This window comes from Carcharhinus amblyrhynchos, chromosome 23 (genome assembly GCF_965287045.1).
Source record: "Carcharhinus amblyrhynchos chromosome 23, sCarAmb.v2.hapA, whole genome shotgun sequence".
Classification (NCBI taxonomy): domain Eukaryota; kingdom Metazoa; phylum Chordata; class Chondrichthyes; order Carcharhiniformes; family Carcharhinidae; genus Carcharhinus; species Carcharhinus amblyrhynchos.
This window is the reverse complement of record NC_137346.1, coordinates 3,263,996-3,291,963: the sequence shown is the minus strand read 5'-3', so window position 1 is coordinate 3,291,963 and position 27,968 is coordinate 3,263,996. Positions and strand designations below refer to the sequence as shown.

At 52.6% G+C, this 27,968-nt stretch overlaps 1 protein-coding gene across 1 annotated transcript; it reads left to right on the top strand.

The window, feature by feature from the left end:
• The first annotated feature begins 71 nt into the window (after positions 1–71).
• Positions 72–27,825, top strand: inpp5ka (inositol polyphosphate-5-phosphatase Ka). Its single transcript, XM_080210563.1, has 13 exons — positions 72–190; positions 4,066–4,162; positions 7,282–7,383; positions 8,151–8,259; positions 10,079–10,195; positions 12,807–12,982; positions 14,195–14,306; positions 15,155–15,264; positions 16,965–17,157; positions 20,683–20,820; positions 26,142–26,225; positions 26,751–26,855; positions 27,451–27,825. The coding sequence occupies exons 2-13, from the start codon at positions 4,095–4,097 to the stop codon at positions 27,544–27,546; spliced, it is 1,410 nt and encodes a 469-aa protein (XP_080066689.1). The 5' UTR covers positions 72–190; positions 4,066–4,094; the 3' UTR covers positions 27,547–27,825.
• The last annotated feature ends 143 nt before the right edge of the window (positions 27,826–27,968 follow it).

Sequence of the window (27,968 nt, the reverse complement as noted above, 5' to 3'; positions counted from 1 at the left end):
GACGGGGAGTCAGGTGACCGCGGGCAGCCAATCCCCAGAGGCTTTCCTGCTGTCATAACAAAGAGTGGAATAAAATTCGGCCGCGGCTGCTGCCGCCTTTAAGGCCGGGCCGCGACATCCCCTTTAAACAGCGGCGGCGGTACCGGGAGGGAGACCGAGAGCGGGGCCGGGGCACCGGGAGCGGCCGAAGGTAAAGCAGCGCAGCCGGGATCCCCCTTCCACAGACAGGCCGGTCTCCGGTGCCCATCCCGCCCGGCCAGAGAACCGCACCGAGCGGAGAGGCCACTCGGCCCATCCAGCCTGTACTGGCCGCTGTCCCAGCCGGGAACTATCCCCAAGCCCGTGTATTTACCCTGTTACTCCCCCTGACACGAGGGGCAATGTAGCACGGCCTAACCTGCATGTCTTTCAGACTGTGGGCGGGAACCCACGCAGACACGGGGAGAATGTGCAGACCCTGCACAGACACTGACCCGAGACCGGGAATCGAACCCGGCTCCCTGGAGCTGTGAGGCAGCAGCACTAACCCCCTGTGCCACCCTATCCGTTCCTGGATACTTTGTGTCCATTTCAGTGTCAGTTTTTACATTGTGTCACTTTTGGGTTACTTTGTTGCCAGTTAGTTTCAGTTTATTCCCCCCACCCCCACCCCCACCCCCGCAGGAGGAGGCTGAATCTCTCCCAAATACCCACCCTCCAAACAGGCGCTGTCTGGTCAGGGGAGGGGAGAGGGGGGGGGACAAGTTTGGAATCAGTGGATCCTACACCCCACCCTGGACATTAACCCTCTTGTTGCTATCTAATTTCATTGTCACCAGCACTTTGTGAATGTCAGACATATTGTCACTCCACACACTCCACACCCCCCCCCCCCCCCCGCAAAGATCACTGCACTCGTCTAATTCTGGCCTCTTCCACCCACAGCCCCACTTCCCTGCGCCCAGAACTCTGAAATTCCCTCCCTGAATCTTCCACCTCTCTCTCCTTTAAGACTTGCCATCAAACCATAAGTGTGAAGTGGTTCATTTTGGCAGGTCAAATAGGCTGTCAGAATATAATATTAATGGTAGGAATCTTGGCAGTGTGGAAGATCAGAGGATCTTGGGGTCCGAGTTGATAGGATACTCAAAGCAGCTGCGCAGGTTGAAGCTGTGGTTAAGAAGGCGTATGGTGTACTGGCCTTCATCAATCGAGGAATTGAGTTTGGGAGTCGGGAGATAATGCTGCAGCTTTATAGGACCCTGGTCAGACCCCACTTGGAGTACTGTGCTCAGTTCTGGTCGCCTCATTACAGGAAGGATGTGAAAGCCATAGAAAGGGTGCAGGGGAGATTTACAAGGATGTTGCCTGGATTGGGTGGCATGCCTTATGAGGATAGGTTGAGGGAGCTCGGCCTTTTCTCCTTGGAGAGACGAAGGATGAGGGGTGACCTGATAGAGGTGTTTAAGATGTTGAGAGGTATTGATCGAGTGGATAGTCAGAGGCTTTTTCCCAGGGCTGAAACGGTTGCCACAAAAGGACACAGGTTTAAGGTGCTGGGGAGCAGGTACAGAGGAGATGTCAGGGGTAAGTTTTTCACTCAGGGGGTGGTGGGTGCGTGGAATGGGCTGCCGGCAACGGTGGTGGAGGCGGATTCGATAGGGTCTTTTAAGAGACTTTTGGATAAGTACATGGAACTTAGTAAGAGAGAGGGTTATAGATAAGCCTAGTAATCTCTGAGGTAGGGACATGTTCGGCACAACTATGAGCCGAAGAGCCTCTATCGTGCTGTAGTTTTTCTATGTTCTATGTTCAAACCGAGGATGGCCCAGTGGTTAACACTGCAGCCTCACAGCGCCAGGGACCCAGATTTGATTCCTGGCTTGAGTCATGTGGAGTTTGCACATTCTCCTCATGCCTGCGTGGGTTTTCTCTGTGGGCTCCAGTTTCCTTCCACAGTCCAAAGGTGTGCACATTAGATGCATTGGCTGTGTGGTTTGTGTGGGGGTTATATAGATAGGGCCTGGGTAAGACACTGTGTTGGAATGTCAGTGCGGACTTAATGGGCCGAATGGCCTCTTGCTGTAGTGATTGAGACCAGAAATGTGGCCAAAGAATCTTACCATGTGGCTTTGTATCTATTTGGTGTCCAGTAACTCTTGCAAACTTGTTAAAGGGTATAATAACCTCAGGCCCATGTGGCAGAGTATGAGGTCCCTGAGTAAGCTACTGATTGCCTGTCTAAGCAGAGAGTCTCACCGATATGTATACATAGGGCAGCTGTCTGTCTGTGGCTGGCGGGTAGCTCTCAGTCAGAGGGGTAAGAGATTGAGCCCCACTCTAAGGACTAGGGCTTTGGGCAGACTGGTATCACTACAACACTGAGGGAGTGCTGCATTGTTACTGATGCTGTCTTTGTGATGAGACAATAACTGAGTTTTTGTCTCCCGTCTCAGATAAAAGATTTCACTGCTTCTACATTGACAGTTTCCCCTGTGTCCCAGCCACAATTTAACCCTTAATCCACATCACAAAAACACCAGATTATCTGCGTGTTATCACATTCCTATTTGGAGGAGATTGTGCACAAATTAGAACCACAGAATCCCGACAGTGCAGAGAGGCCATTTGGCCCATCAAGTGTGCACTGGCTCTCTGAAAGAGCATCCCACACAGGCCCTCCTGTCCATCTACATAACCACATGCGTTTACCATAATTAATCCACCTAACCTGCACATCATTGGACAATATGGAACAATTTAGTATTGCTAGATTTCCATCTCAGGAGATGGGTGGAAATAGAGAAACTCTCTTACCCATCAAACACTCCCAGGACAGGTACAGCACAGGGTTAGATACAGAGTAAAGCTCCCTCTACACTGTCCCCCATCAAACACTCCCAGGACAGGTACAGCACAGGGTTAGATACAGAGTAAAGCTCCCTCTACACTGTCCCCATCAAACACTCCCAGGACAGGTACAGCACGGGGTTAGATGCAGAGTAAAGCTCCCTCTACACTGTCCCCCATCAAACACTCCCAGGACAGGTACAGCACAGGGTTAGATACAGAGTAAAGCTCCCTCTACACTGTCCCCCCATCAAACACTCCCAGGACAGGTACAGCACAGGGTTAGATACAGAGTAAAGCTCCCTCTACACTGTCCCCCATCAAACACTCCCAGGACAGGTACAGCACGGGGTTAGATACAGAGTAAAGCTCCCAATAATTGAAAGTTAAAATTGGTGTTTTGAGGCGTTTGCTTCCTTTTGATGTGTTTATTCTCACAAAATGTAGAAACTTTGAAAAGTTTGAGATGAGGATGGAGGTGATAAGCTGTAGGATTTACTGAGACCTTCCTCCTTCAGTCAGTCAGCCCCCAGTGTGGGATAAGTGGGTTCTGTTACGGGCCACCCATCTCCAGAGACCTCGCAGGGTGCAGCACAGATTTAGCACAATGATATTGGGGCAAACGGGGTAGAGTTATGACATTGGATCATCCAGGCTGAGAGCTAATGGCACAGTCTGAGTGAGGGGTGACAATGATGGTGAAATTCGTACAACAGCCCCATGGGAGGGGGCGTGGGGGCTCTCCCAGCTCCGTGGGGGTCCCTCCCCCTCCAAAGGCTGTCATTGGTTGGTGGAATTCCAGGAGACACTGCTTTCAGAAGAGCTGTGTTCTGTTAGGGGGTGGAGGAAGTGCGTGGGCTGAATGGCCTCCTGATTGCATGTTCCCAGGATGCACTCAGTAACTTTGTGTGACTACATTGGACACACAATCCCTGTCGGGGTCAGCGCTGTGGGAGTGCCGCACTGCGGGAGGGTCGGCGCTGAGGGAGCGCCGTGCTGCCAGAGGGTCGGCGCTGAGGGAGGGTCAGCACTGCCGGAGGGTCAGTGCTGAGGGAGCGCCGCGCTGCTGGAGGGTTGGCGCTGAGGGATGGTCAGCACTGCCGGAGGGTCAGTGCTGAGGGAGCGCCGCGCTGCCGGAGGGTCAGTGCTGAGGGAGCGCCGCGCTGCCGGAGGGTCAGTGCTGTCGGACGGCCCCTCTGTATGTAATCCTTTTGTTTGTGATTTCTTCCCCTACAGAATCCTCCCGTCCCAGCCCAGGGTTAAAGATGGAGAGATGCTTTCCCGCAGAGGGTCTGGGGGTCGTGCATGGTGCAAACAAAGTCATCAAGTTTGGGTAAGAGAGCCTGGAGGTGCCCGTTTACCTGCACCCCCGCCCCACCGCCACAATCCCCGGAGACGCCTGTTACCTCCGGCGATGCCCATTAATGCCCCCCCCATCACCGAGACACTATTACTGAGCACTGTCCACCTGTGCTGAGTCCGGCCTGAGCCTCGTACACTGTCAGGGTCACGAGGCATCAAATGATGGCCCCTGCCCCTCCTGAGGGCACTGAGCCCCATTGGGGTCTGAGTTCCAAGGATTCCAGTCAGTCCTCTATTAACTCATCCACCTGGTCGCTGGGATATTTGGCCATAAGAGGCTTCACAAGTCGGTTGTTCGCGCAGCCGAGGAACAGTATAAAGCCAGTGACAGGGTGGGGAGGGGTGCACTTATTGGGGAGGGTTTTTCTCCTGGATGGGTTTTGCTCCCACAGATAGCCTTCCACACACTGCCTGAATGTGAGACTCAGAACGGAACACTGCCCTGTCCTTCCCGATGGTGATGGTGGTGGGTTTGGAAGGTGCTGCCTAAGGATCTTTGGTGAATTGCTGCAGTGTGTCTTGTAGATGGTTCACACAGCTGCTCCTGGGCAGAGGGAGTGGATGTTTGTGGGTGGGGTGTCAATCAAGCGGGGCTGCTTTGTCCTGGATGGTGTTGAGCTTCTCGAGTGTTGTTGGAGCTGCGCCCATCCAGGCAAGTGGGGAGTCCATCACATTCCTGACTTGTGCCTTGTCGATGGTGGACAGGCTTTGGGGAGTCAGGAGGTGAGTTACTGTCTGCAGGATTCCCAGCCTCTGACACATGCTGGTAGCCACAGTATTTGTATGGCTGGATCCAGTTCAGTTTCTGCTCAGTGGTAAACCCCAGGATGTTGATAATGCGGGACTCAGTGATGGTAATGCCATTCTTCGTCTGGGTCTTGCTGCATTTGGACATGGACTGTTTCAATATTTGAGGAATGGTGAATGTTTCTGAACATTGTGCGGTTTAGCTACTAGGTTTAGCTGGAAAAGGCTGGGATACTCTCCTTGGACGAAACAGAGATTGAAGGGGGATCTGGTCCAGGATCACCAGATTGGGATAGGTTTGGATTAGGAATCACTGTTCCTATTAGCTGAGAGCAGTGGAGGCTGGGTCACTGAATCTATTTAAGGGAACAAACAGGAAAGTGGATCTGAAACCACGCCCAGATCAATAATCATATTGTTGAATGATGCAGCAGGAACGAGGGGCCAAATGGCCTCCTCCTAAATCCTGTGTTCCTCTGTAGAATGGGGCAATGGAACTGAGTGGGTTACTCTGTAGAGAGCCAGTATTGAGCAAAGGGGGGGCGGTTTAGAACGGAGTTGAGGAGGAACTTGTTCACTCAAAGGGTGGTGAATCTCTGGAATTCTCTGCCCGTTGAAGTGGTGGAGGCTGCCTCGCTAAATATTTTTAAGACGCGGGTTGATGGGTTCTTGATAAGAGAGGGGATTAAGGGTTATGGGGAGAGGGCGGGAATGTGGAACTGAGCCACGACAGATCAGCCATGATCTTATTGAATGGCGGGGCAGGCTCGAAGGGGCTAGATGGCCTACTCCTGCTCCTATTTCTTATGTTCTTATGAATGGTCTCCTTCTGTACTGCACCGACTCTCTGAAATTTCCCCTGGAATTTGTTACCCTTTCAGGTTCCAGGTTCCAGACTGTTGCAAGAAGTAAACACTCAATTTTCCATTTAGCGTCATTGTGATATATTTTAAATTGGTGAATTGTCGTTACTAATCCAACTATCAGAGGAAAGCGTTTCTCCCCGCTTGCTACACCAAAATTTCTCATCAATTTAGACATTTATTTTAGTTTTCCTTCTAACGTTCTCTGAGGAGAACAGTTTCACCTTCTCCAATCTCTCTACGTGACTCAGGTTCCTCATCCCTAGTATCATCCTGGTGGAACCCCCCTTTATAACCTCGGCAAATACCCTCTCTAACAGCACTGTGGATGTACCAACACCTCAGGGATTGCGGCGATTTAAGAAGGCAGCTCACCACCACCTTCTCAAGGGCAACTAGGGATGGGTAATAAATGCTGGCCCAGCAGCGACGCTCACATCCCCACCCCCCCCCACCTCTCCCACCTCTCCCCAGGTCCAGCTTGTCGCTCCTGTTAGCCAAACACATCCCCAAGCTAACACCATTCCTTAAATCCCATGTAATCCTGTTTTCTGAATAAATCTGTTACTGAATCTCCTTCTGAAAGGTTCCAGTGAGAGGGTCACTCTGTCTGAACTCATTAACCGTGCTGACTAATTGGAGCTGGGTCCATTGTACAGAGAAAAGAGGCTTAATCGTAATCTTTGTGGAACTCAGCACAGGCTGGCACTGAGAGATGGAGGGGGTGAGAGAAGGAGGGAGGAGGAAGAGGGAGAGTAAAAGCAGCAATAGACAAAAACAAGGAGGGACAGGGGGAGAGAGAGCTGAGGCAGAGAGTGATTGACAGAGAGGAACACGTTAGGAGGGGAGAGTGAGTGAGAGGCACAGGCAGGTAAAGAGAAAGGGATACAGCGGCCAGTGGAGAGATGGATCGACAGAGATAAACATGAAAGAGGGGTACAGGTCCCACACACACTGACTCTCACTGGGGTACGGGGTCCCACACACACTGACCCTCGCTGGGGTACGGGTCCCACACACACTGACCCTCGCTGGGGTACGGGTCCCACACACACTGACCCTCGCTGGGGTACGGGTCCCACACACACTGACCCTCGCTGGGGTACGGGTCCCACACACACTGACCCTCGCTGGGGTACGGGTCCCACACACACTGACTCTCGCTGGGGTACGGGTCCCACACACACTGACTCTCGCTGGGGTACGGGTCCCACACACACTGACTCTCACTGGGGTACGGGTCCCACACACACTGACTCTCACTGGGGTACGGGTCCCACACACACTGACTCTCACTGGGGTACGGGTCCCACACACACTGACTCTCACTGGGGTACGGGTCCCACACACACTGACTCTCACTGGGGTACGGGTCCCACACACACTGACTCTCACTGGGGTACGGGTCCCACACACACTGACCCTCGCTGGGGTACGGGTCCCACACACACTGACCCTCCCATTCTCTCTCTCCCTCCAGGCTCCATATTTTAACCTGGAACGTTGGAACTGCGGCGCCTCCTGATGATGTCACCAATCTGCTGGATGTCCAGACGCAGGAACCGGACATGTACATCATTGGGTAAGAGCAGGGGGCCCCTGACGCCACGGGAGGGAGACCTCACTCTACCATTGAGGAGGGGGGAGGTAATTAACCTTTGGGTGGGAGGGTGTGATCTGTGATGCCATTGCTGGGTGGGGGGTGTACAGTGACCATTTGGGTGTCCAGCAAGGGGGTTGCAGTAGTGATGCCATTGGGTGGGGGGATTTGAGGTAATGAATTCAGGATGTTGACGCTCTGTCTGTGTTCCGTTCCCTACCACACACACACACCACCACCCCCCCGATGCTGAGATTGGCTGCCTCACTCATTGCAGCCATCAGAGCCCAGAACATCACTGACATTCCTGTTCCATTTGAATCTGCACCTCCCTGTGGGGTTGGGGAGGGGGTGTGGGGGGGTGGGGTTGAGTTGGGGAGGGGAGGGGGGTTGAGGAGGGGAGGGGAGTTGGGGAGCTGGGGTTGGGTTGGGTAGGTTGGGGAGGGAGGGTGGGTGGGTTGGGGAGGTTGGGGAGGGAGGGTGGGTGGGTTGGGGAGGAAGCGAGGGTGGGTTGGGGGGGTTGGGGAGGAAGCGAGGGTGGGTTGGGGGGGTTGGGGAGGAAGCGAGGGTGGGTTGGGGGGGTTGGGGAGGGAGGGTGGGTGGGTTGGGGAGGTTGGGGAGGGAGGGTGGGTGGGTTGGGGGGGTTGGGGAGGGTAGGGGGTGGTGATTGTTGCCAGTGCACTGAGAGCTCATTGGCTGCCATGGGTGAACGTGACCCCGTAACCCCCTGATTGTGACGGTTTGATTAGCTTACAGGAAGTGAACTCGAAGCTGTCATCGTTCCTTATTGACCTGGCCTTCAGTGACCCTTGGACCATCCTGTTCACCACCACACTGGCCCCCCTGGGCTACGTCAAGGTAAACTCATCACTGCCACATTGCTCTTTGTTGGAATGGGGCTCGAATACAAAGTGGGGGAAGGGATGTTCCTGTTTATATAAAGATCTAATCAGACTCCATCTGGAGGTTCCCCTCCGGGTCACTCACCATCCTGACCTGGAAATATATCGGCTGTTTCTGGGTCAAAATCCTGGAACTCCCTCCCTAACAGCACTGTGGATGTACCTACACCACATGGACTGCAGCAGTTCAGGAACTCAGCTCACCCCCACCTTCTCAAGGGGCAATTAGGGATGGGTAATAGATGCTGGCCCAGCCAGCGATGCCCACATCCTGTAAATGAATTTCCAAAAAAACTCTCACAGGCAGCAGAGTTACCAGCCCCCAGGCCAGGAAACTGATATTTTAGCCTTTTTCTGAAATTAATTTCAGTTTTATCTCCAAAATCTTGTTTGTCATACAGACTTCTTCCGTATGTAAACCCATTGAATGTTTCTTTCTCCTTGCCTCTCTCTCTCTCTCCCTCTCGCTTTGCCTCGCTGTCTCTCTCTCTCTCTCTCTCTTTGCCTTTTTCTCTCTCTCTCTTACATCAGTGTTGTGTCTGCAGTATTTTGATGGCCTAGTTTTTAAGCTGTGTCTGCCCCTGTGCTCTGACGCACTATGCTGACCTCATTTAGCCTACAATGGATTCCTTCACCCAGATGCCTCAGCATTTTGGCAGCTGTGGGACTGTTAAGCAAGGAGGTTGATGGAGACACTGGGCTACAGCTCAGCAGCTGGTGAATGTGTTATCTTCACTCTGGCCTCCCGGTCTGATCCCCTCGATCAGTGTCACAGAAACTGACCATACCGCTTTACAGCATGGAAACAGGCCCTTCGGCCCAACTTGTCCATGCTGCCCAGTTTTTAGCAAAAAGCCAGTCCCGATTACCCATGTTTGGCCCATATCATGGGATGGCACTGTGGTTAGCACTGCTGCTTCACAGCCAAGGACCCAGGCTCGATTCCCGGCTTGGGTCACCGTCAGACTGGAGTTTGCACGTTCTCCCTGTGTCTACGTGGGTTTCCTCCGGGGCTCTGGTTTCCTCCCCCAAGTCCAAAAGATGTGCTGGTTAGGGTGCATTGACCCGAACAGCGGCAGACTGTGGCGACTAGGGGAATTTCACAGTAACTTCATTGCAATGTTAATGTAAGCCTTCCTTGTGACAAATAAATAAACTTTAAATATCCCAATCTACCCATGTAACTGTCTAAATGCTTTTTAAAACACAAAATTGTACCTGCCTCTACTACTACCTCTGGCAGCTTGTTCAAGACACTCACCACCCTCTGGACCCTTCTGTATCTCTCCCCTCGCACCTTAAACCTATGCCCTCTAGTTTTACACATCCCTACCTTTGGAAAAAGATATCGACTATCTACCTTGTCTATACCCCTCATTATTTTATAGACCTCTATAAGATCACCCCTCAGCTTTCTACGCTCCAGAGAGAAAAGTCCCAGTCTATCCAGCCTCTCCTTATAACTCAATCCATCAAGTCCTGGTAGCATCCTAGTAAATCTCTTCTGCATTCCTTCTAGTTTAATAATATCCTTTCTATAATAGGGTGACCAGAATTGCACACAGTATTGCAAGTGTGATCAGGAAGTCCAGACTGAGTTTCCTTGTGTCCATTCACCGTGGTCAGTTAGTTATGGTTCAGTGCTGTGTCAGAAGGTGTTGGGGATGTCCTGAGACCCATGGAACAGGGTCCCCAACAGATGAGATCGAACAGGGGGAAAGGGAGTAAGTGAATGGAATGGTATCTAACCTTTAACCTCTGACCTCTCTCCCCAGATCACCTCAATCCGGATGCAAGGAGTCCTCTTGTTGATCTTTGTCAAGTGTTTGCATCTCCCTTACATCCGGGACCTGGAGACCAATTACACCCGGACAGGCCTGTTTGGATACTGGGTAAGTAGGTCACCACCCTCCCCGCTCCCCGCAACACACACGCTACCCCTCAGTCTGTGTCGCTGTGTGTGAAACCCCTCCCTCGCGTTCAGCAGTGCCCATGGGGGTGGTTGGGGGGAGGTGGGGGGGGTGGGGGGAGAGTTGATCCACTTAGCAGGAACTGCATCTCACAGTGGTGAATTTGGGGCCTCGTAATAGCACAGTGGTTAGTACTGCTGCCTCTCAGCACCAGGATTTGGGTTCAATTCCCGGTTTGGGTCACTCTGTGTGGAGTCTGCACATTCTCCCCGTGTCTGCATGGGTTTCCTCCGGGTACTCCGGTTTCCTCCCACAGTCTGAAAGATGTGCTGGATAGGGTGCATTGACCCGAACATGTGCTGGACTGTGGTGACAAGGGGAATTTCACAGTAACTTCATTGCAGTGTTAACGTAAGCCTTACTTGTGACTAATAAATAAAAAACCTTTAAAAAGTTTAAAGTTTTTTTAATTTGTGGAACTCGCTGTCCCATTAGTGCGATGGAGCCTGAATCGTTATAAGGCGTTGAGAAGTAGATGGGTGTATTTCTGATTTTAAAAAAGGGATGAGGGGATGTGGGGAACAGGTGGGGAGGTAGATGTTAAACCAGGGAGAGATCAGCCGGGATCTGATTGAAGGGCAGAACAGGGGGCTGGATTTGTTTACCTTGTACTCCATAATTCCTATGTTCCTATGAGATTATGACCCAGGTAATCGCTGCAGATTCCCGTATCCCGATTAAATCAAGGAATTCAGTGTTGACAGTTTTTCTCACTATGATTTTTTTTAAAACTTTTACTCATTTGTGGGATATGGGCATCGCTGGCTGGGTCAGCATTTATTGCCCATCTCCAGTTGCCCCGGGAAGGCAGCTGAGACTCAGCCACATTGCTGTGGCTCTGGAGTCACATGTGGGCCAGACCGGGTAAAGACGGCAGATTTCCTTCCCTGAAGGACATTAGTGAACCAGATGGGTTTTTCTGACAATCGACAATAGTTTCATGGTCATCAGTAGATTCTTAATTCCTGATTTTTTTTTTTATTGAATTCAAATTTCACCGTCTGTTGTGGTGGGATTCGAACCCAGGTCCCCAGTTTCTGGATTAATAATCTAGTGATAATACCACTAAGCCAGTGCCTTGTGTTGTTTCTAAACTGCCTCTCTGTTTATTAATGTTGAAGAGTGATTTGAGAATGTTACTATTTACTCCAGTCAGGTGACAACCTGCCATTCCCTCTGTCCAGGGCAAGGTGAGTTAGTGAAGATTAGATATCTTTCACTCCTGGAATTGACCTTCCCTTCAACTTGGATCTGAAAAGTTTCCAACGTCGTTTGAAGATTGGATCTCTTGGAAACATGGAGCTTAGGAATGAGAGTAGGCCATTCAGCCCTTTGGGCCTTCTCTCCCACTCAGGCAGGCCAGGGTTGAGCTGGTTGAGTTTTGAGGTCTGCTTTCCTGCCACCTCACTGGCTCCCTCTTATCCTCGCTTTCCACCCCACTTGTTTCTGCGTTGCAAGGAATCACCGTCTGCTATTTCCGCCAACTCTCGCGTGATGCCACCATGAAACCACCGCCCCCCCCGGTCAGCATTTCACAGGGGCAGCTCTCTCCCTGACTCCATGGTCCACTTCTCCACTTGAATCTCTGGAGTATAACTGATGGGTTAGGCTGGAAATCTGACTTCACCAATTTCACCAGCTGACTGAATGGTTTGGGGCTGTGAATCAGATTATACGCTGGCGGTTCCTCACACACTCAGCAGAATTATCTTATGCTTCACCTCCTGGCCTCTTTCACTCGCTTGGTAGAACGTGCTGTACGTGTTGTGTTCAGTCCTCCTTCCTAGGGTAGAAAAGTCAAGTACCAGGGGACATGGGGTTAAGGAGTGTGGGGAGAAGTTTAGGGGAGATGTGCGAGGCAAGTTTTTTACACAGAGGATGGTGAATGTGTGGAACACGCTGCCCGGGGGAGGTGGTAGGAGTAGGTACGATAGCGGCACTTAGGGGGCATGTAGACAAGTACATGGATAGGACGGGAATGGAAGGATACGGACTCTGCAAGTGCGTATGGTGGTAATTTTGGCACCATGATCAGCACAGGCTTGGACAGCTGAAGGGCCTGTCCCTGTTCTATACTGTTCTTTATTCCTCGGAGGAGGAGTCAGAAGGATTTATCTGTCCAAAGAGAACAAACATTTTGATAAAACCCTTTACTTTAATTAATGTCAGTGTAACCTGGACACTCCCAGCCTGAGGATTGTTTGGTTTGCCTTTGCCTTGATATAAAGATGCTCGTTCATCAGTTTAGGGAAAACTACCTGGTCTGTAAACGATGCAGAGGCTGGCAGCCTCGTGGCCACGTTCAGCTCCCGGGATGGCTCGGGATACAGAATCCCGAGTATCCGGTCATTCCCCAGCCTGCTCCCTGACTGGTTCCCCTGATCATGTGACCCTTACTCTGCTGATTGATTCTTAAAGGGACAGGCACCGCGAGTAAGAAGCAATTTTCACTGAGATTTTGGCACTGGCTATTGTATTGTGTGTGAACCCCTCTCTCTCTCTCTCTCTCCCTCTCCCTCTCTCTGTCTCTCAGGGTAACAAGGGGGGTGTGGTTGTTCGCCTCTCTATCTATGGACACCTGATTTGCTTCCTGAACTGTCACTTGCCGGCTCACATGGAGAACACGAGCCAGAGGCTGGATTCATTCGGGCGGATTCTGGAGATGCAGCAGTTCAGTGGCTGCAAGGCTCAGGCCATCCTGGACCATGAGTGAGTACCGGCCGCAGCCCAGCTGACCCACACAGTCACCCAAATCCCCATCACCAACCACACCACCCTCCCCACCCTGGCACACCCCATGCCCCGGCACACCCCGACCTGTTAAAATTCTCCTGATGATTTTTTTGTACAAACACAAACCCCAGGAGATGGTTGGCCAGGAAGAGCTCTCACCTCCCACCCCGCAGTGTGTTTCAGTCCAGCAGGGTTCACTGTAGCCCCCCCACGAATGGGGAACTAGCAGCCCGACCTCATTGGAGTAAAGGGGGGCAATTGGGGCCCCTCCCCAGAGGGTCAGGCACTGGGAGGTTACCCTGTGGTACTGTCCAAAGAGCAAAGTGCCTATATCCAGGGGACAACCTGGCACTGCCCATCAGGCATGGGGCCAGGGCCCAGGGAGGGGGGGGGGGCTGGTCGGTGGTGGGGGTCCCGCTGCCAGTCTGCATAGAGATTGGTGGCCTCCCTCCCTTCCCCACCAATCGGGCTGGGGGGAAGAGGGACTGTGGAGATGGGGAATTGGGGAGGGGCAGGGCTGGAGACTGGCTGGGAGGGGGTTTGTGTCTGGGTCGGGAGCGATCGGGTCATCAAGGGGCAGAGAGCTGGTGTTGTGGGGCTGGCCAGCGATCGAGACGCCATCAGTGCAGGACCACTGCGCGTGCACAGACCTCAGATCACCGAGAAATCTGAGCGCGCGGACAGATCAGCGTGTGTGCAGTGGCCACTCAGTACCTGGTTTCAGCCTCCCCAGTGGGATCGGCCCCACTCCCTGAAATCGAATGATATTCGTGCTGGTGGCCTCTGCAATGCTGAGAGTGCGGGAGATTCTTCTCTCAACTCCCACTGGAAAAAAACCAGCATGAATTACTCCAAATGTCCCGCAGATTCAACACTTTGAATTTTTTGGGAGAATTCCACTCTACGTTTCAATTCCAATTTATTAGTTGATTTTAAATTCCACAATTTGGAGTGGTGGGATTTGAACCCATGTCCACTGGGCCTCTGGGTCATTAGTCCTGTGACAATACCGCTGGTCTAGGGTGTGGCTGGCTGAGCAGTGATTGATCAGTACTCCGTTCCTGAGCAGTGTGAGTGAAGGGCAGCAGCATGGAGCTTGCATTGTTTCTGGATTGCGATCGCTGATGCCTCTGGAACTGTCACAGCATTCCCTGCTTTCCCATCACTAACACGTGTCACCTCCCACAGCCTGGTCTTCTGGTTCGGGGATCTCAACTTCCGCATTGATGATCACGGACTGCACTTCATCCGGGAATCCATCACCAAGAACCGCTACCACCTGCTGTGGGATAAAGACCAGGTAAGGATGAGAGTCAAAGGGTGGGGGCAAAGATCACGGAGCCTAGAGTGGAAAAGACACTTGTGGTTCTCTTTACTTTTATACACATTTAACAGGATTAGATACAGAGTAACCTGTCCCCCATCAAACACTCCCTGGACAGGTACAGCACGGGGTTAGATACAGAGTAAAGCTCCCTCTACGCTGTCCCCCCATCAAACACTCCCAGGGCAGGAACAGCACGGGGTTAGTTACAGAGTAAAGCTCCCTCTACTCTGTCCCCCATCAAACACTCCCAGGACAGGTACAGCACGGGGTTAGATACAGAGTAAAGCTCCCTCTACTCTGTCCCCCATCAAACACTCCCAGGACAGGAACAGCATGGGGTTAGATACAGAGTAAAGCTCCCTCTACACTGTCCCCATCAAACACTCCCAGGACAGGTACAGCACGGGGTTAGATACAGAGTAAAGCTCCCTCTACACTGTCCCCATCAAACACTCCCAGGACAGGTACAGCACGGGGTTAGATACAGAGTAAAGCTCCCTCTACACTGTCCCCCCATCAAACACTCCCAGGACAGGTACAGCACGGGGTTAGATACAGAGTAAAGCTCCCTCTACACTGTCCCCATCAAACACTCCCAGGACAGGTACAGCACAGGGTTAGATACAGAGTAAAGCTCCCATACAGTGCATGTGTATGGTGTGTGCAGAGCATGGCTGGATGCGTGTGTATAACGTGTGGGGAGTGGGCTGGGGTGCGTGTGCGGGGCGTGAACTGAGATTTGTGTATCTGGTGTGGCTGGATGCATGTGTTTGGTATTCTGTGCAATTCCAGTGCTTTCACTTGGTTCCTGTTCCCAAAAGCTGAACCGGGCTAAGAAGACTGAGCCGATCCTGAACGGGTTCCTGGAGGGACAGCTTCTGTTCAAACCCACGTACAAATTCAACCTGGACTCTACACATTATGACACCAGGTAACCTGACTCATTTTCCCATTGGCTCCATGTTCCTCCAATCCCTGGTTGTAGACACAGGAACCTTTTAGTCTCATGAGCCAAGTCCACAGGAGCAAGATGAGGCCATTCAGCCCCTCAAGCCCATTTCCTAGGATCAGGGGAAGACCATTCAGCCCCTCCAGCCTGCCCCATTGTTCCCCTATCGGAATACACACAGCATTCACAGCAAGGTCACTGAGTTAACACTGAAAGCTATCTGCCCTGGTAGCTACTGCTGACTGCAGGGTGAACAAGGGCACATCGCTTAGGGAGGATGGGTGTTAATGAAGGGTGCTGTCAGTACATTAGTAAGAGTGGAGATTGGATCAGTGGCGCAAGGGGCAACATAGTGGTTAGCACTGCTGCCTCACGGCGCCAGAGACCTGGGTTCAATTCCCGGCCTCGGGTCACTGTCTGTGTGGAGTCTGCACGGGTTTCCTCCCACACTCCAAAGATGTGCGGATTAGGTGGATTGGCCGTGCTAAATTCTCCCTCAGTGTACCCAAACAGGCACTGGAGTGTGGTGACTAGGGGATTTTCACAGTAACTTCATTGCAGTGTTAATGTAAGCTGATTTATGACTAATAAATAAATAAACTTTAAACTAAGATCCTGATGCAGAAACAGCAAGAGGCAGCAACATTTGGCAGGAGTTGTTTAATGGTCGGTAGATTGATAGATTGAATTATAAATCAGCAATTTGAGGTACGTGTGTAACAAGGGAATATGGTCATCACGGGGGTACGTGTGTTTACATCCAGACTGAGTGACCCTCATCAGCACCACTACACACAGACTGAATTCTTGGAGTGTGTCCCAGAATGTTGGGGAACCGACTCGAGAATTTAAATCTTGTATTGTGTGATAGATAATCTCTCTATCTGTAACGCTGTCTCCCAGGAAGATTGAGCATTCTACAGGAAAGTGATTATATGAAACTTGGAACTTTAAACAAAGGAAACTACGAAGTTCTGAGGACAAAGGTGGATTGAAGAAATAGATTAAACAGCACAACAGGCACCTGGATAATAATTAAAAATTAATACATGGGTTGTATAAATCTACATTATGCAAGGCACAAAAAGCCAGTAGGGAAAGTGATCCGAGTGTGTCTAACAGGAGGGGTGAGGTTCCTATCGGAATGAAGGGATATGGAGATAGTGTAGGAAGATAGCACTGAGGTAGAAGATCAGCCATGATTGGGGTTAAACGGGGCAGCAGGCTCGATGGGCTGAATGGCCTACTCCTCATGTTTGAATGAACCGGATAAGGCCACTCAGCCCTCTGAGCCTGTACCACCAATCAGTTAGATCCAGGCAGATCTGTACCTCGTTTCCATTGGCTCCAGCCCCTCTGGTATCCTCGGTGTTGAAGAGTTCCAGCATCCCGTCGCGGTCGACAGTTCCAGTTTTCCAGTTCCGCTTTGTGTGAAATGTGCTTCCCAATCACACTGCCAAAAAACACCACTCTCATTGTGAGTCTTTATCTGGGTTCCCCCCAACTGATCAAATAGTTTCTCTCACTCTCTACTCCATCATATCTTTAGTTAATGTGAAACTAAGTACAGCCTCGTTAGTGCCACTCACCCATTTTCCATCAATCCACTCGGACCAAGTTTCCCCCCTCGGATCCCGCTCCCTTTTTGCTTCTGACCTGTTGTTACTCCTTCTCCTGCCCAGTGGGAAGAAACGGAAACCAGCATGGACAGACCGGATTCTCTGGAAGGTTAAAGACTGTTCCCAGGCCAAAGAGACTGAGGTTCAAACATCGCATTCCAACAAACCAATCAACGTGATTCTAAATATCTACGACAGCCAGATGGAATATGGGATCAGCGACCACAAGCCAGTGCTGGGAACCTTCTGTCTGGAGGTGAGGGTCGGGGGAATGGAAATTAATGGCACTGAACTGGGGGACTGTTCAGAAGGGTGCACCTACCGCCAGACCAGGTTACCAACTGTGATCGGATATTCCTGGAAGTTCAAACAATATGGTGGTACAATAATCAGCACTGCTGCCTCACAGTGCCAGGGAGCCGGGTTCAATCCCAGCCTTGGGTCACTGTCTGTGTGAACTTTGCACATTCTCCCCGGTCTGCGTGGGTTTCCTCCTACACTCCAAAGATGTGCGGGTTAAGGGATGGGCCATGCTAAATGTGTGGGGTTACAGAGTTAGGGAGGGGGTTTGGGCCTGGGTAAGATGCTCTTTCAGAGAGCTGGGGCAGGATCAATGGGCCAAATAACCTCTTCTGCACTGTAGGAATTCTGAGATTCTCATGTTTCCAACCACTCCATCCAATCAATTGGAAACTCTCATTTCCAATAATTTTATCACAAATAAAGGGAATTATTTAGCTAGGAATGAGTTTTTAAAAAAGAGCTTAGGAGAGCTGGGAAGGGGCATGAGAAGTCCTTGGCGGGCCGGATAAGGCTTTTTACTCGTATGTGAGAAATAAAAGAATGACCAGGGTGAGGTTAGGGCCAGTCAAGGATAGTAGTGGGAACTTGTGCATGGAGTCAGAAGAGGTAGGTGAGGCGTTGAATGAATACTTTTCTTCAGTGCTCACTAAGGAGAGGGGCCATGTTTTTAAGGATGAGTGTGTGATGCAGGCTGATGGAGGAGGTAGATGTTCTGAGGGAAGATGTATTAGTAATTTTGAAAAACCTGAGGGTGGATAAGTCCCCTGGGCCAGATGGGATACATCCTAGGATTCTTTGGGAGCAAGGGATGAGATTGCGGAGCCTTTAGTTTGATCTTTGGGTCCTCACTGTCTACGGGGATAGTGCCAGAGGACTGGAGAGTGGTGAATGTTGCTCCTCTCTTCAAGAAAGGAAAATAGGAATGTCCCTGGTAATTATAGGCCAGTTAGTCTTACTTCGGTCGGTAAGTTAACGGAAAGGGTCCTGAGGGATAGGATTTATGACCATTTGGAAATGTGGGATAGTCAGCACAGTTTCGTGAAGGGTAAGCCCTGCCTCATAAATTTGATTGAGTTCTTTGAGGAGGTAACTAAGTGTGTAGATGAAGGTAGAGCAGTTGATGTTGTATACATGGAGTTTAGTAAGGTGTTTGATAAGGTTCCCCATGGTAGGCTCATGAAGAAGATAAGGATGTGTGGGATAGAATGAAATTTGGTCGATTGGATAAGTAACTGGCTGTATCATAGAAGACAGAGGGTGGTGGTGAAGGAAAATTTTCAGACTGGAGGCCAGCTACCAGCGGTGTACCACAGGGATCAGTGCTGGGTCCTCTGCTATTTGTGATTTTTATCAATGACTTGGAAGAGAGGGCTGAAGGGTGGGTTAGTAAATTTGCTGCTGACACCAAGATTGGTGGAGTAGTGGATGAGGTGGGGGGGCTCTTGTACGCTACAAAGAGACATTGATAGGATGCAGAGCTGGGCAGAAAAGTGGCAGATGGAGTTTAACCCTGATAAGTGTGAGGTGATTCATTTTGGTAGGACAAACTTGAATGCGGATTACAGGGTCAACAGCAGGTTACAGTGTGTTAGCGTTTATTAACAGGGGGTTTGGGTTTAAGAGCCGTGGGGTTATGCTATAACTATACAGAACCTTAGTGAGACCACATTTGGAATATTGTGTTCAGTTTTGGTCACCTCACTATAAGAAGGATGTGGAAGCATTGGAGAGAGTGCAGAGGAGATTTACCAGGATGCTGCCTGGTTTGGAGGGTAGGTCCTATGAGGAAAGTTTGAGGGAGCTGGGGCTTTTCTCTTTAGAGCTGAGGAGGATGAGAGGCGACTTAATAGAGGTTTATGAGATGATGAGGGGGATAGATAGTCTCTACATGTCCACTCTATTTCCTCGGGTGGATGTAGCTGTTACTAGGGGGGGTATAACTATAAGGCTCATGGTGGGAGATATAGGAGGGATGTCCGAGGTAGATTCTTTACTCAGAGAGTGGTTGGGGTGTGGAACACACTGCCTGCTGTGATAGTGGAGTCAGGCACTTTAGGAACTTTCAAGTGGTTATTGGATAGGCACATGGAGCAAACCAGAATGATAGGGAGTGGGATAGCTTGATCTTGGGATTGGACATAGCTCAGCACAACATTGAGGGCCGAAGGGCCTGTACTGTTCTATGTTCTATTCAGCAGATGGGGAGGAATCCTGCCCTGGCAGCATTCCCGGGAGATTTACCCTCAATTCTGGAGACTCCAGAGGGTGGGTAATCCTACAGCACCCGGAATATTGCTGCTTCGTTAATGAAACCTCAGAAATGGGTGGGGGAATCCTGCCAGCGTATCCCACTGCCTCCCCCACCCACCTGTTCCCACATTCTCCCCTTCCGATCTCGCGCCTCCCCCTCAAGACTCCATCCTCGCACCTCTCACGCCCCTCATCCCTCCATCCTCACGTCTCTCTCCCACCGTCCCTCCATCCTTGCATCTCCCCATTGTCCCTCTGTTCCCCCACCTCCCCCTCATCCCTCATCCTCATGTCTTCTCCCTAACCACACCTCAGTCATGCTCTCTCAGAGGCAGGCGTTACAGACAGGCGAGGGGTTAATTTAAACAGCAATTTGTCTCTAAGCAGAAAAGTGTTTTGATTTGCTTTCTCTTTTCTAAGCTGTAGCGTATTTCCGAAACCCACAGGTTTTGTCTGATCCAATTTTTAGTAATAAGCCCATAGCAAACTCAAAGGGTTAATTTATTTTCACACACTCAAACACAGGAGGAGGGTAGCAAAGTTGCCTCCTTCACAATTATAAAAATAATCAGAGGGGGGAGCGAGATGGAAAGATTTTCAGAACAAAGATCACAAAAGAATAATTGTTTTATGAGAGTCCACAGTCAAAAATCCAAGTCCGGTGAGCTATATCCTTCACGGAGTTCGGCAGGCTGAAAACTGATGCTGGATAATTCACTTTTCCAGTAGTGTTGACTCTACACTAGGTGATAAACGCAGCGGTGATTCAGTCTTGTGGACAAATGGTACGGAATGTCCAACAGAAACAGTGAAGATGGGGCCAGGTATTCAATCCGGACACAGCCCTTTCTCCGTGGTGCTATCCCTGGTGGTAAAATAACAGATTGAGTTTTCCAGTCCGGTAAAGCAGGATTACTGGATACACAGGCGTGATATCCCTGTTACATGACTTTGACCAAGAGTATATATCTCCTGTCCGGATCCCTGTGATGGTTAAATGTCTAAACCAGTAAGATATGTGAGGATGTTTGAGGGACCTCGGTCCTAGCAGACAAATGGTCTCCAGTTGGCCAACCTGGATTAGGAAATATTGATATTCCACTGGGTGCAGTGGGTCAGTGCTTCACTGGTTTGGGGTGGGGTCAGTGTGTCGGGAGGGGATTGGGGTGGGGTTTATATTTTAGGGGGATTAGGTATTACTGATGGTTTTTCTCTATCTTGTCCTCAGTTTGAGAAGAAGATCACCCAGGCTCTGGTGGAGGTACAGCCTGAGGGAGAATGGATTCCCGGGTCTGATGCTGTCATCTCCTATTGCATGCTGGACGGGTATCCCAGCAGCACCTGGGACTGGATCGGTCTGTACAAGGTAATGTCTTAAAAACTTAACCCGTTCCCCCGCCTCCACACACACCCCCCCCCCTTCCACACACCCCCCCCCCTCCACACACCCCCCCCCCTCCACACACCCCCCCCCCTCCACACACCCCCCCCCACACACCCCCCCCCTCCACACACCCCCCCCCCCCCCCTCCACACACCCCCCCCCCCCCTCCACACACCCCCCCCCCTCCACACACCCCCCCCCCCCACACCCCCCCCCCCTCCACACACCCCCCCCTCCACACACCCCCCCCCTCCACACACCCCCCCCCCTCCACACACCCCCCCCCTCCACACACCCCCCCCCTCCACACACCCCCCCCCTCCACACACCCCCCCCCCCTCCACACACCCCCCCCCCTCCACACACCCCCCCCCCTCCACACACCCCCACCCACCCCCCCCCCTCCACACACCCCCCCCCTCCACACACCCCCCCCCCTCCACACACCCCCCCCCTCTCCACACACCCACCCCCCCTCCACACACCCCCCCCCCCTCCACACACCCCCCCCCCTCCACACACCCCCCCCCTCCACACACCCCCCCCCTCCACACACCCCCCCCCTCCACACACCCCCCCCCTCCACACACCCCCCCCCTCCACACCCCCCCCTCCACACACCCCCCTCCACACACCCCCCCCCTCCACACACCCCCCCCCTCCACACACCCCCCCCCCTCCACACACCCCCCCCCCTCCACACACCCCCCCCCCTCCACACACCCCCCCCCCCTCCACACACCCCCCCCCCTCCACACACCCCCCCCCCTCCACACACCCCCCCCCTCCACACACCCCCCCCGCCTCCACACACCCCCCCCCCTCCACACACCCCCCCCCCTCCACACACCCCCCCCCTCCACACACCCCCCCCCTCCACACACCCCCCCCCCTCCACACACCCCCCCCCTCCACACACCCCCCCCCCTCCACACACCCCCCCCCCCTCCACACACCCCCCCCCCTCCACACACCCCCCCCCCTCCACACACCCCCCCCCCTCCACACACCCCCCCCCCTCCACACACCCCCCCCCCTCCACACACCCCCCCCCTCCACACACCCCCCCCCCTCCACACACCCCCCCCCCTCCACACACCCCCCCCCCTCCACACACCCCCCCCCCTCCACACACCCCCCCCCCCTCCACACACCCCCCCCCCTCCACACACCCCCCCCCCTCCACACACCCCCCCCCCTCCACACACCCCCCCCCCTCCACACACCCCCCCCCCTCCACACACCCCCCCCCTCCACACACCCCCCCCCCCTCCACACACCCCCCCCCCTCCACACACCCCCCCCCTCCACACACCCCCCCCCCCTCCACACACCCCCCCCCCCTCCACACACCCCCCCCCCCCTCCACACACCCCCCCCTCCACACACCCCCCCCTCCACACACCCCCCCCCTCCACACACCCCCCCCCTCCACACACCCCCCCCCCTCCACACACCCCCCCCCCTCCACACCCCCCCCCTCCACACACCCCCCCCTCCACACACCCCCCCCCCTCCACACACACCCCCCCCCTCCACACACACCCCCCCCTCCACACACACCCCCCCCCTCCCCCCCTCCACACGCCACCCCCCCCTCCCCGCCTCCACACGCCACCCCCCAGCTCTCCTTCATTCCCATCTGCCTTCTAGTGTGGAACGCAGGGGACAATGATGATCGCTGCTGTAAAAAGCCTTTTTATTTTTGAAGAATTTTGTCTTGTAACTGTCAGGACAAATGCAAAAATGCCAAATTTCAAGCAATCACAAGTTATAGTTTCAGGATTGGTTCAATTCAGTTCAGTGTAAACATCATGACATTACCAATAACCTGTGCTGTTTACTGCCATTCAGATACTGAAACAATCTGTGTCCAAATGCAGCAAGACCTGGACAATATCCAGACTTGTTCTCAGCCCTATCAACCCTGCAGATTTCTCTTTATTCAGTACAGTTATAATTCTGGCATCTACCCAACAATGTGGAAAATTGCCCAGGTAGTTCCTGGTACAAAACGCAGGACAAATCCAACCCAGCAATTACTGCCCAGTCTACTCTCCATCATCAGTAAAGTGATGGAAGGGGTTATCGACAGCGCTATCCAGCAGCACCTGCTCAACAATAACCTGCTCAGTGACGCCCAGTTTGGGTTTCACCAGGGTCACTCAGCTCCTGATCTCAGCCTTGGTTCAAACGTTGACAAAAGAGCTGAATTCCAGAGATGAGGTGAGGGTGACAGCCGTTGACATCAAGGCTGCATTCGACCGAGTGTGGCATCAAGGAGCCCGAGTGAGACTGGAATCGATGGGTATCGGGGGGTAAACTCTCCACTGGTTGGAGTCGCACCCGGTTCAGAGGAAGATGGTTGTGGGGGGTCAGTCATCTCAGCTCCAGGATATCTCTGCAGGAATCCCTCAGGATCGTGTCCTAGACCCAACCATCTTCAGCTGCTTCATCAGTGACCTTCCATCCATTATAAGGTTAGGAGTGGGGATGTTCGCTGATGACTGCACAATGTTCAACACCATTCACAACTCCTCAGATACTGAAGCAGCCCATGTTCAAATGCAGCAAAATACCCAGGTTTGGGCTGACAAGTGGCAAATAACGTTCATGCCACACAAATGCCAGGCAATGGTCATCACCAATAAGAGACACTCTAACCACCACCCCTGAACATTCAATGGTGTAACCATTAACTGTACAAGACTCTGGTGCAGCCGCACTTGGAGTATTGTGTGCAGTTCTGGTCCCCACATTATAGGAAGGATGTGGAGGCTTTGGAGAGGGTGCAGAGGAGGTTTACCAGGATGTTGCCTGGTATGGAGGGGAGGTTCTATGAGGAGAGACTGAGGGATTTGAGGTTGTTTTTGTTAGAAAGAAGGCGGCTAAGAGGGGATCTTATTGAAACATATAAGATGATTAGAGGTTTAGATAGGGTGGACAGTGATAGCCTTTTTCCTCGGATGGAGAAAGCTAGCACGAGGGGGCATAGCTTTAAATTAAGGGGTGGTAGTTATAGGACGGATGTCAGGGGTAGGTTCTTTACCCAGAGGGTGGTGAGGGATTGGAATGCCCTGCCTGCTGCAGTTGTAAATGCGCCTAATTTGGGGGCGTTTAAGAGATCCGTGGATAGGTTTATGGATGGAAAGGGTTTGGTTTAGGTTAGAGGGTCATTGCTTTTTAACTGGTCGGCGCAACATCGTGGGCCGAAGGGCCTGTTCTGCGCTGTTATGTTCTATGTTCTAACCATCACTGAATCCCCCACTGTCAACATCCATGGGGTTACCATTGACCAGAAACTCAACTGGATTCACCACATAAACACAGTGGCTACAAGAGCAGCTCAGAGACTGAGAATCCTGCACCGAGTAACTCACCTCCTGACTCCCCAGAGCCTGTCCGCCATCTACAAGGCACAAGTCAGGAGTGTGATGGGATACTCCCCACTTGCCTGGATGGGTGCAGCTCCAACAACACTCAAGGAGCTCGACACCATCCAGGATAAAGCAGCCCCCGACATCCACAAACATTCACTCCCTCCACCACCGACACTCAGTAACAGCCGTGTGTACCATCTACACTGCAGCAATTCACCAAAGATCCTTAGACAGAACCTTCCAAATCCTCAATCACTTCCAGATGGACAAGGGCAGCAGATACATGGGAATCCTGGAACTTCCTCCCTAACAGCACCGTGGGTGTACCTACACCACATGGACTGTAGTGATCCAGGAAGACAGCTCCCCAACACTTTCTCAAGGGGCAATTAGGGATGGGCAATAAATGCTGGCCTAGCCAGTGACACCCCTATCCATGATGGTATTCAGTACCTGTCCCACACTGTCAAAACTTTGGCTAGTTATCCCAGAGGACACCTTTGGAGCAGGGAAAAACATAAGATCATAAGAAATAGGAGCAGGAGTAGGCCATCTAGCCCTTCGAGCCTGCCCCGCCATTCAATAAGATCATGGCTGATTGGTCGCTGCTCAGTTCCACTTTCCTGCCCTCTCCCCATAACCCTTAATCCCCTCTCTTATCAAAAACCCATCAACCCGCGTCTTAAAAATATTTAGCGAGGCAGCCTCCACCACTTCAACGGGCAGAGAATTCCAGAGATTCACCACCCTTTGAGTGAAGAAGTTCCTCCTCAACTCCGTTCTAAACCGCCCCCCTTTTATCTTGAGGCTGTGCCCCCTAGTCCTACTGTCTTTTTTGAGCGGGAAGAGTCTCTCCACCTCTATCCTATCCATCCCATTCATCATCTTATACGTAATTAGAGGAAAATTTAGTGAAAGTGTTCAAGATCGTCACTGGCACAGTGGTTAGCACTGCATCCTCTCAGTGCCGGAGACCCGGGTTCGATTCCCGGCATAGGTCACTGCCTGTGGGAGTCTGCACGTTCTCCCCGTGTCTGCGTGAGTTTCCTTAGGGTGTTCTGGTTTCTTTCCACAATCTGAAAGACGTGCTGGTCAGGTTACTTGGCCGTGGGGTGAAGGGCTTTGAATAAGATACTGTATCAGAGAGTCAATGCAGATTCGATGGACTGAATGGCCTCCTTCTGCACTGTAGGGATTCAATAGAGTTTGTAAAGCGGGGAAGGCCAGTAACCCAGTTTAATAAAGTTAACAAAAAAAAGTGGGGCGGGGGGGTGTAAAGAATTGTTTTTACGTTGTGGCTGGAATCTTACTGCCCTGTGTGCCACGGGAATCGGAGTGGGCGAGGAGCGGGCATTGGGAACGTCCATGGACCTCGGGCAGGATGATATGGTTTTGGGATGAGCAATCTGGAAGGCGCTGCCTGAATGGGCAGAGGAAGCAGATCCAATAGGAACATTCACAGCGGATTGGATAGATTATTGATGGACAATATGTTTTTGGGGGACAGGGGGGAGGTGTTGTGTAGGCGGGGTGAGGGTGGGAGGTGTTGTGTAGGCGGGGGACAGCGCGGGGTGGGGGTGGGAGGTGTTGTGTAGGCGGGGGACAGCGCGGGGTGGGGGTGGGAGGTGTTGTGTAGGCGGGGGACAGCGCGGGGTGGGGGTGGGAGGTGTTGTGTAGGCGGGGGTGGGAGGTGTGTAGGCGGGGGACAGTGCGGGGTGGGGGGGTAGTGGGGTTTATTATTTAACTCTTTCACAGAGCAGAAGCAGCACCTTCAGTAATATGTGAAGTATCTCGGTGCTCTGCAAATGAAAATTGTTGTTGTGAGTGGGGGTGGTCCCTCCATGGGGAGGGACTGGGATGGAGGAGGAGGGGGGAGTGTGAGGGAGGTGAGGTGGGGGTGTCACTGACTCTGTGTTGTTACAGGTCGGGTTCCGCTGTCGGAGTGACTATGTGACGTACCTCTGGGTAAAGGACGATGAGATCATGGTCAGTGATGATGTTTACCAGGTAAGGAGTGAGTGACCTCTGCCTGCCCGTAACCCTGACTATCCGACCTCTGACCTTTAACTCGCCAGCACCCTCCAACAGCCGTATTTCCAATCTCCAAAATAACAAAACAGAAATGAAGAAAGTATACAAATGTGTTCTACACTTTCCTGGCAGGTCACCCCCCACCCTTCTCTCTCCTCCACCACCACCCCCCCCAATCTCCCCATGGGCTAAATGCGGGCAATTGGGATGAGTTTAGGGGTTTAAAACAGAGGATAACATGGATGGGTTGGGCCGAAGGGCCTGTTTCCATGCTGTAAAGCTCTGTGACTCAGTCTCTCAGTCTCCATCCATTCCCAATATGCACATTACAAACCGTTCACAGGATTCCAAGTGCGATCTCCAGTTTTATACACAACTCTGCTCTGAACTCTCACTCTCACACACAGCAGCCCGATCGATGTGACTGGGGCATTTTCAACGCACTGTGATCTCTGTACCGTTCCTCCTGCTCAGACACACTGACATCACTGTCTCTTCCAGGTCTATCTGAATGGTGACGAGCTCCCCAGAGATGGGGGAGAATTTCTCCTCTGTTATCACAGCAGCAACTTACAGTCTATTGTGGGAGTTAGCAGCATGTTCCAGGTAATCTCACAGTGTCACTAACCACACCACATCTAAATGAGAGGATGGAAAATCCTTACAGGTGCATTGTACCTGTCCTGGGAGTGTTTGATGGGGACAATTTGGAGGAGATTTACTCTGTATCTAACCCCAGGTCAGTGCTGAGGGAGCGCCGCACTGTCAGAGGGTCAGTGCTGAGGGAGCGCCGCACTGTCAGAGGGTCAGTGCTGAGGGAGTGCCGCACTGTCAGAGGGTCAGTGCTGAGGGAGTGCCGCACTGTCAGAGGGTCAATGCTGAGGGAGTGCCGCACTGTCAGAGGGTCAGTGCTGAGGGAGCGCCGCACTGTCAGAGGGTCAGTGCTGAGGGAGTGCCGCACTGTCAGAGGGTCAGTGCTGAGGGAGTGCCGCACTGTCAGAGGGTCAGTGCTGAGGGAGTGCCGCACTGTCAGAGGGTCAGTGCTGAGGGAGTGCCGCACTGTCAGAGGGTCAGTGCTGAGGGAGTGCCGCACTGTCAGAGGGTCAGTGCTGAGGGAGTGCCGCACTGTCAGAGGGTCAGTGCTGAGGGAGTGCTGTGATGTGAAGGGTTTAGGATGAGTGAGTGTGTGTCTGTTTTTCAGATCCGACCTGGACGTACGGACAATCCTGTGGAGATTGTGAATGGAATGGAAATGCCGTGTGATAGTCTGACTCACGGAGACTCGGACACGTGCTGACTGCCTGATCACTGGATCATGTGCCTCATCCTATCACCCACGGCAACAGTAGTGGCCTCACTCCACCTCTGCACCCACCCTATCAATCGGCCTGTCTTGTCTTTAGTCCTGTCTGTATTGCGGTTGTACCAGAGACACAGCTCCCGGATCTCCTGGCTCTCCCAGAGTGTTATCCTGGTGCCAGTGAGGGCTGGATTCTGGGAGAATGTGGAGTGATGGGAATGTGGCCATAAACCCTGGTGTAACCTCCCCATCAGGACTGCCCTTCTCTGCGGGGCAGGGGGGGGTTCCCCTCTCTGTGGGGGGCTGCCCCTCTCTTTGGGGGCTCCCTGGGGCTGCCCCTCTCTGTGGGGGGGGGGGGGGTTTCCCCTCTCTGCAGGGGGCGGGGGTTCCCCTCTCTGCGGGGGAGGGGGGGGTTCCCC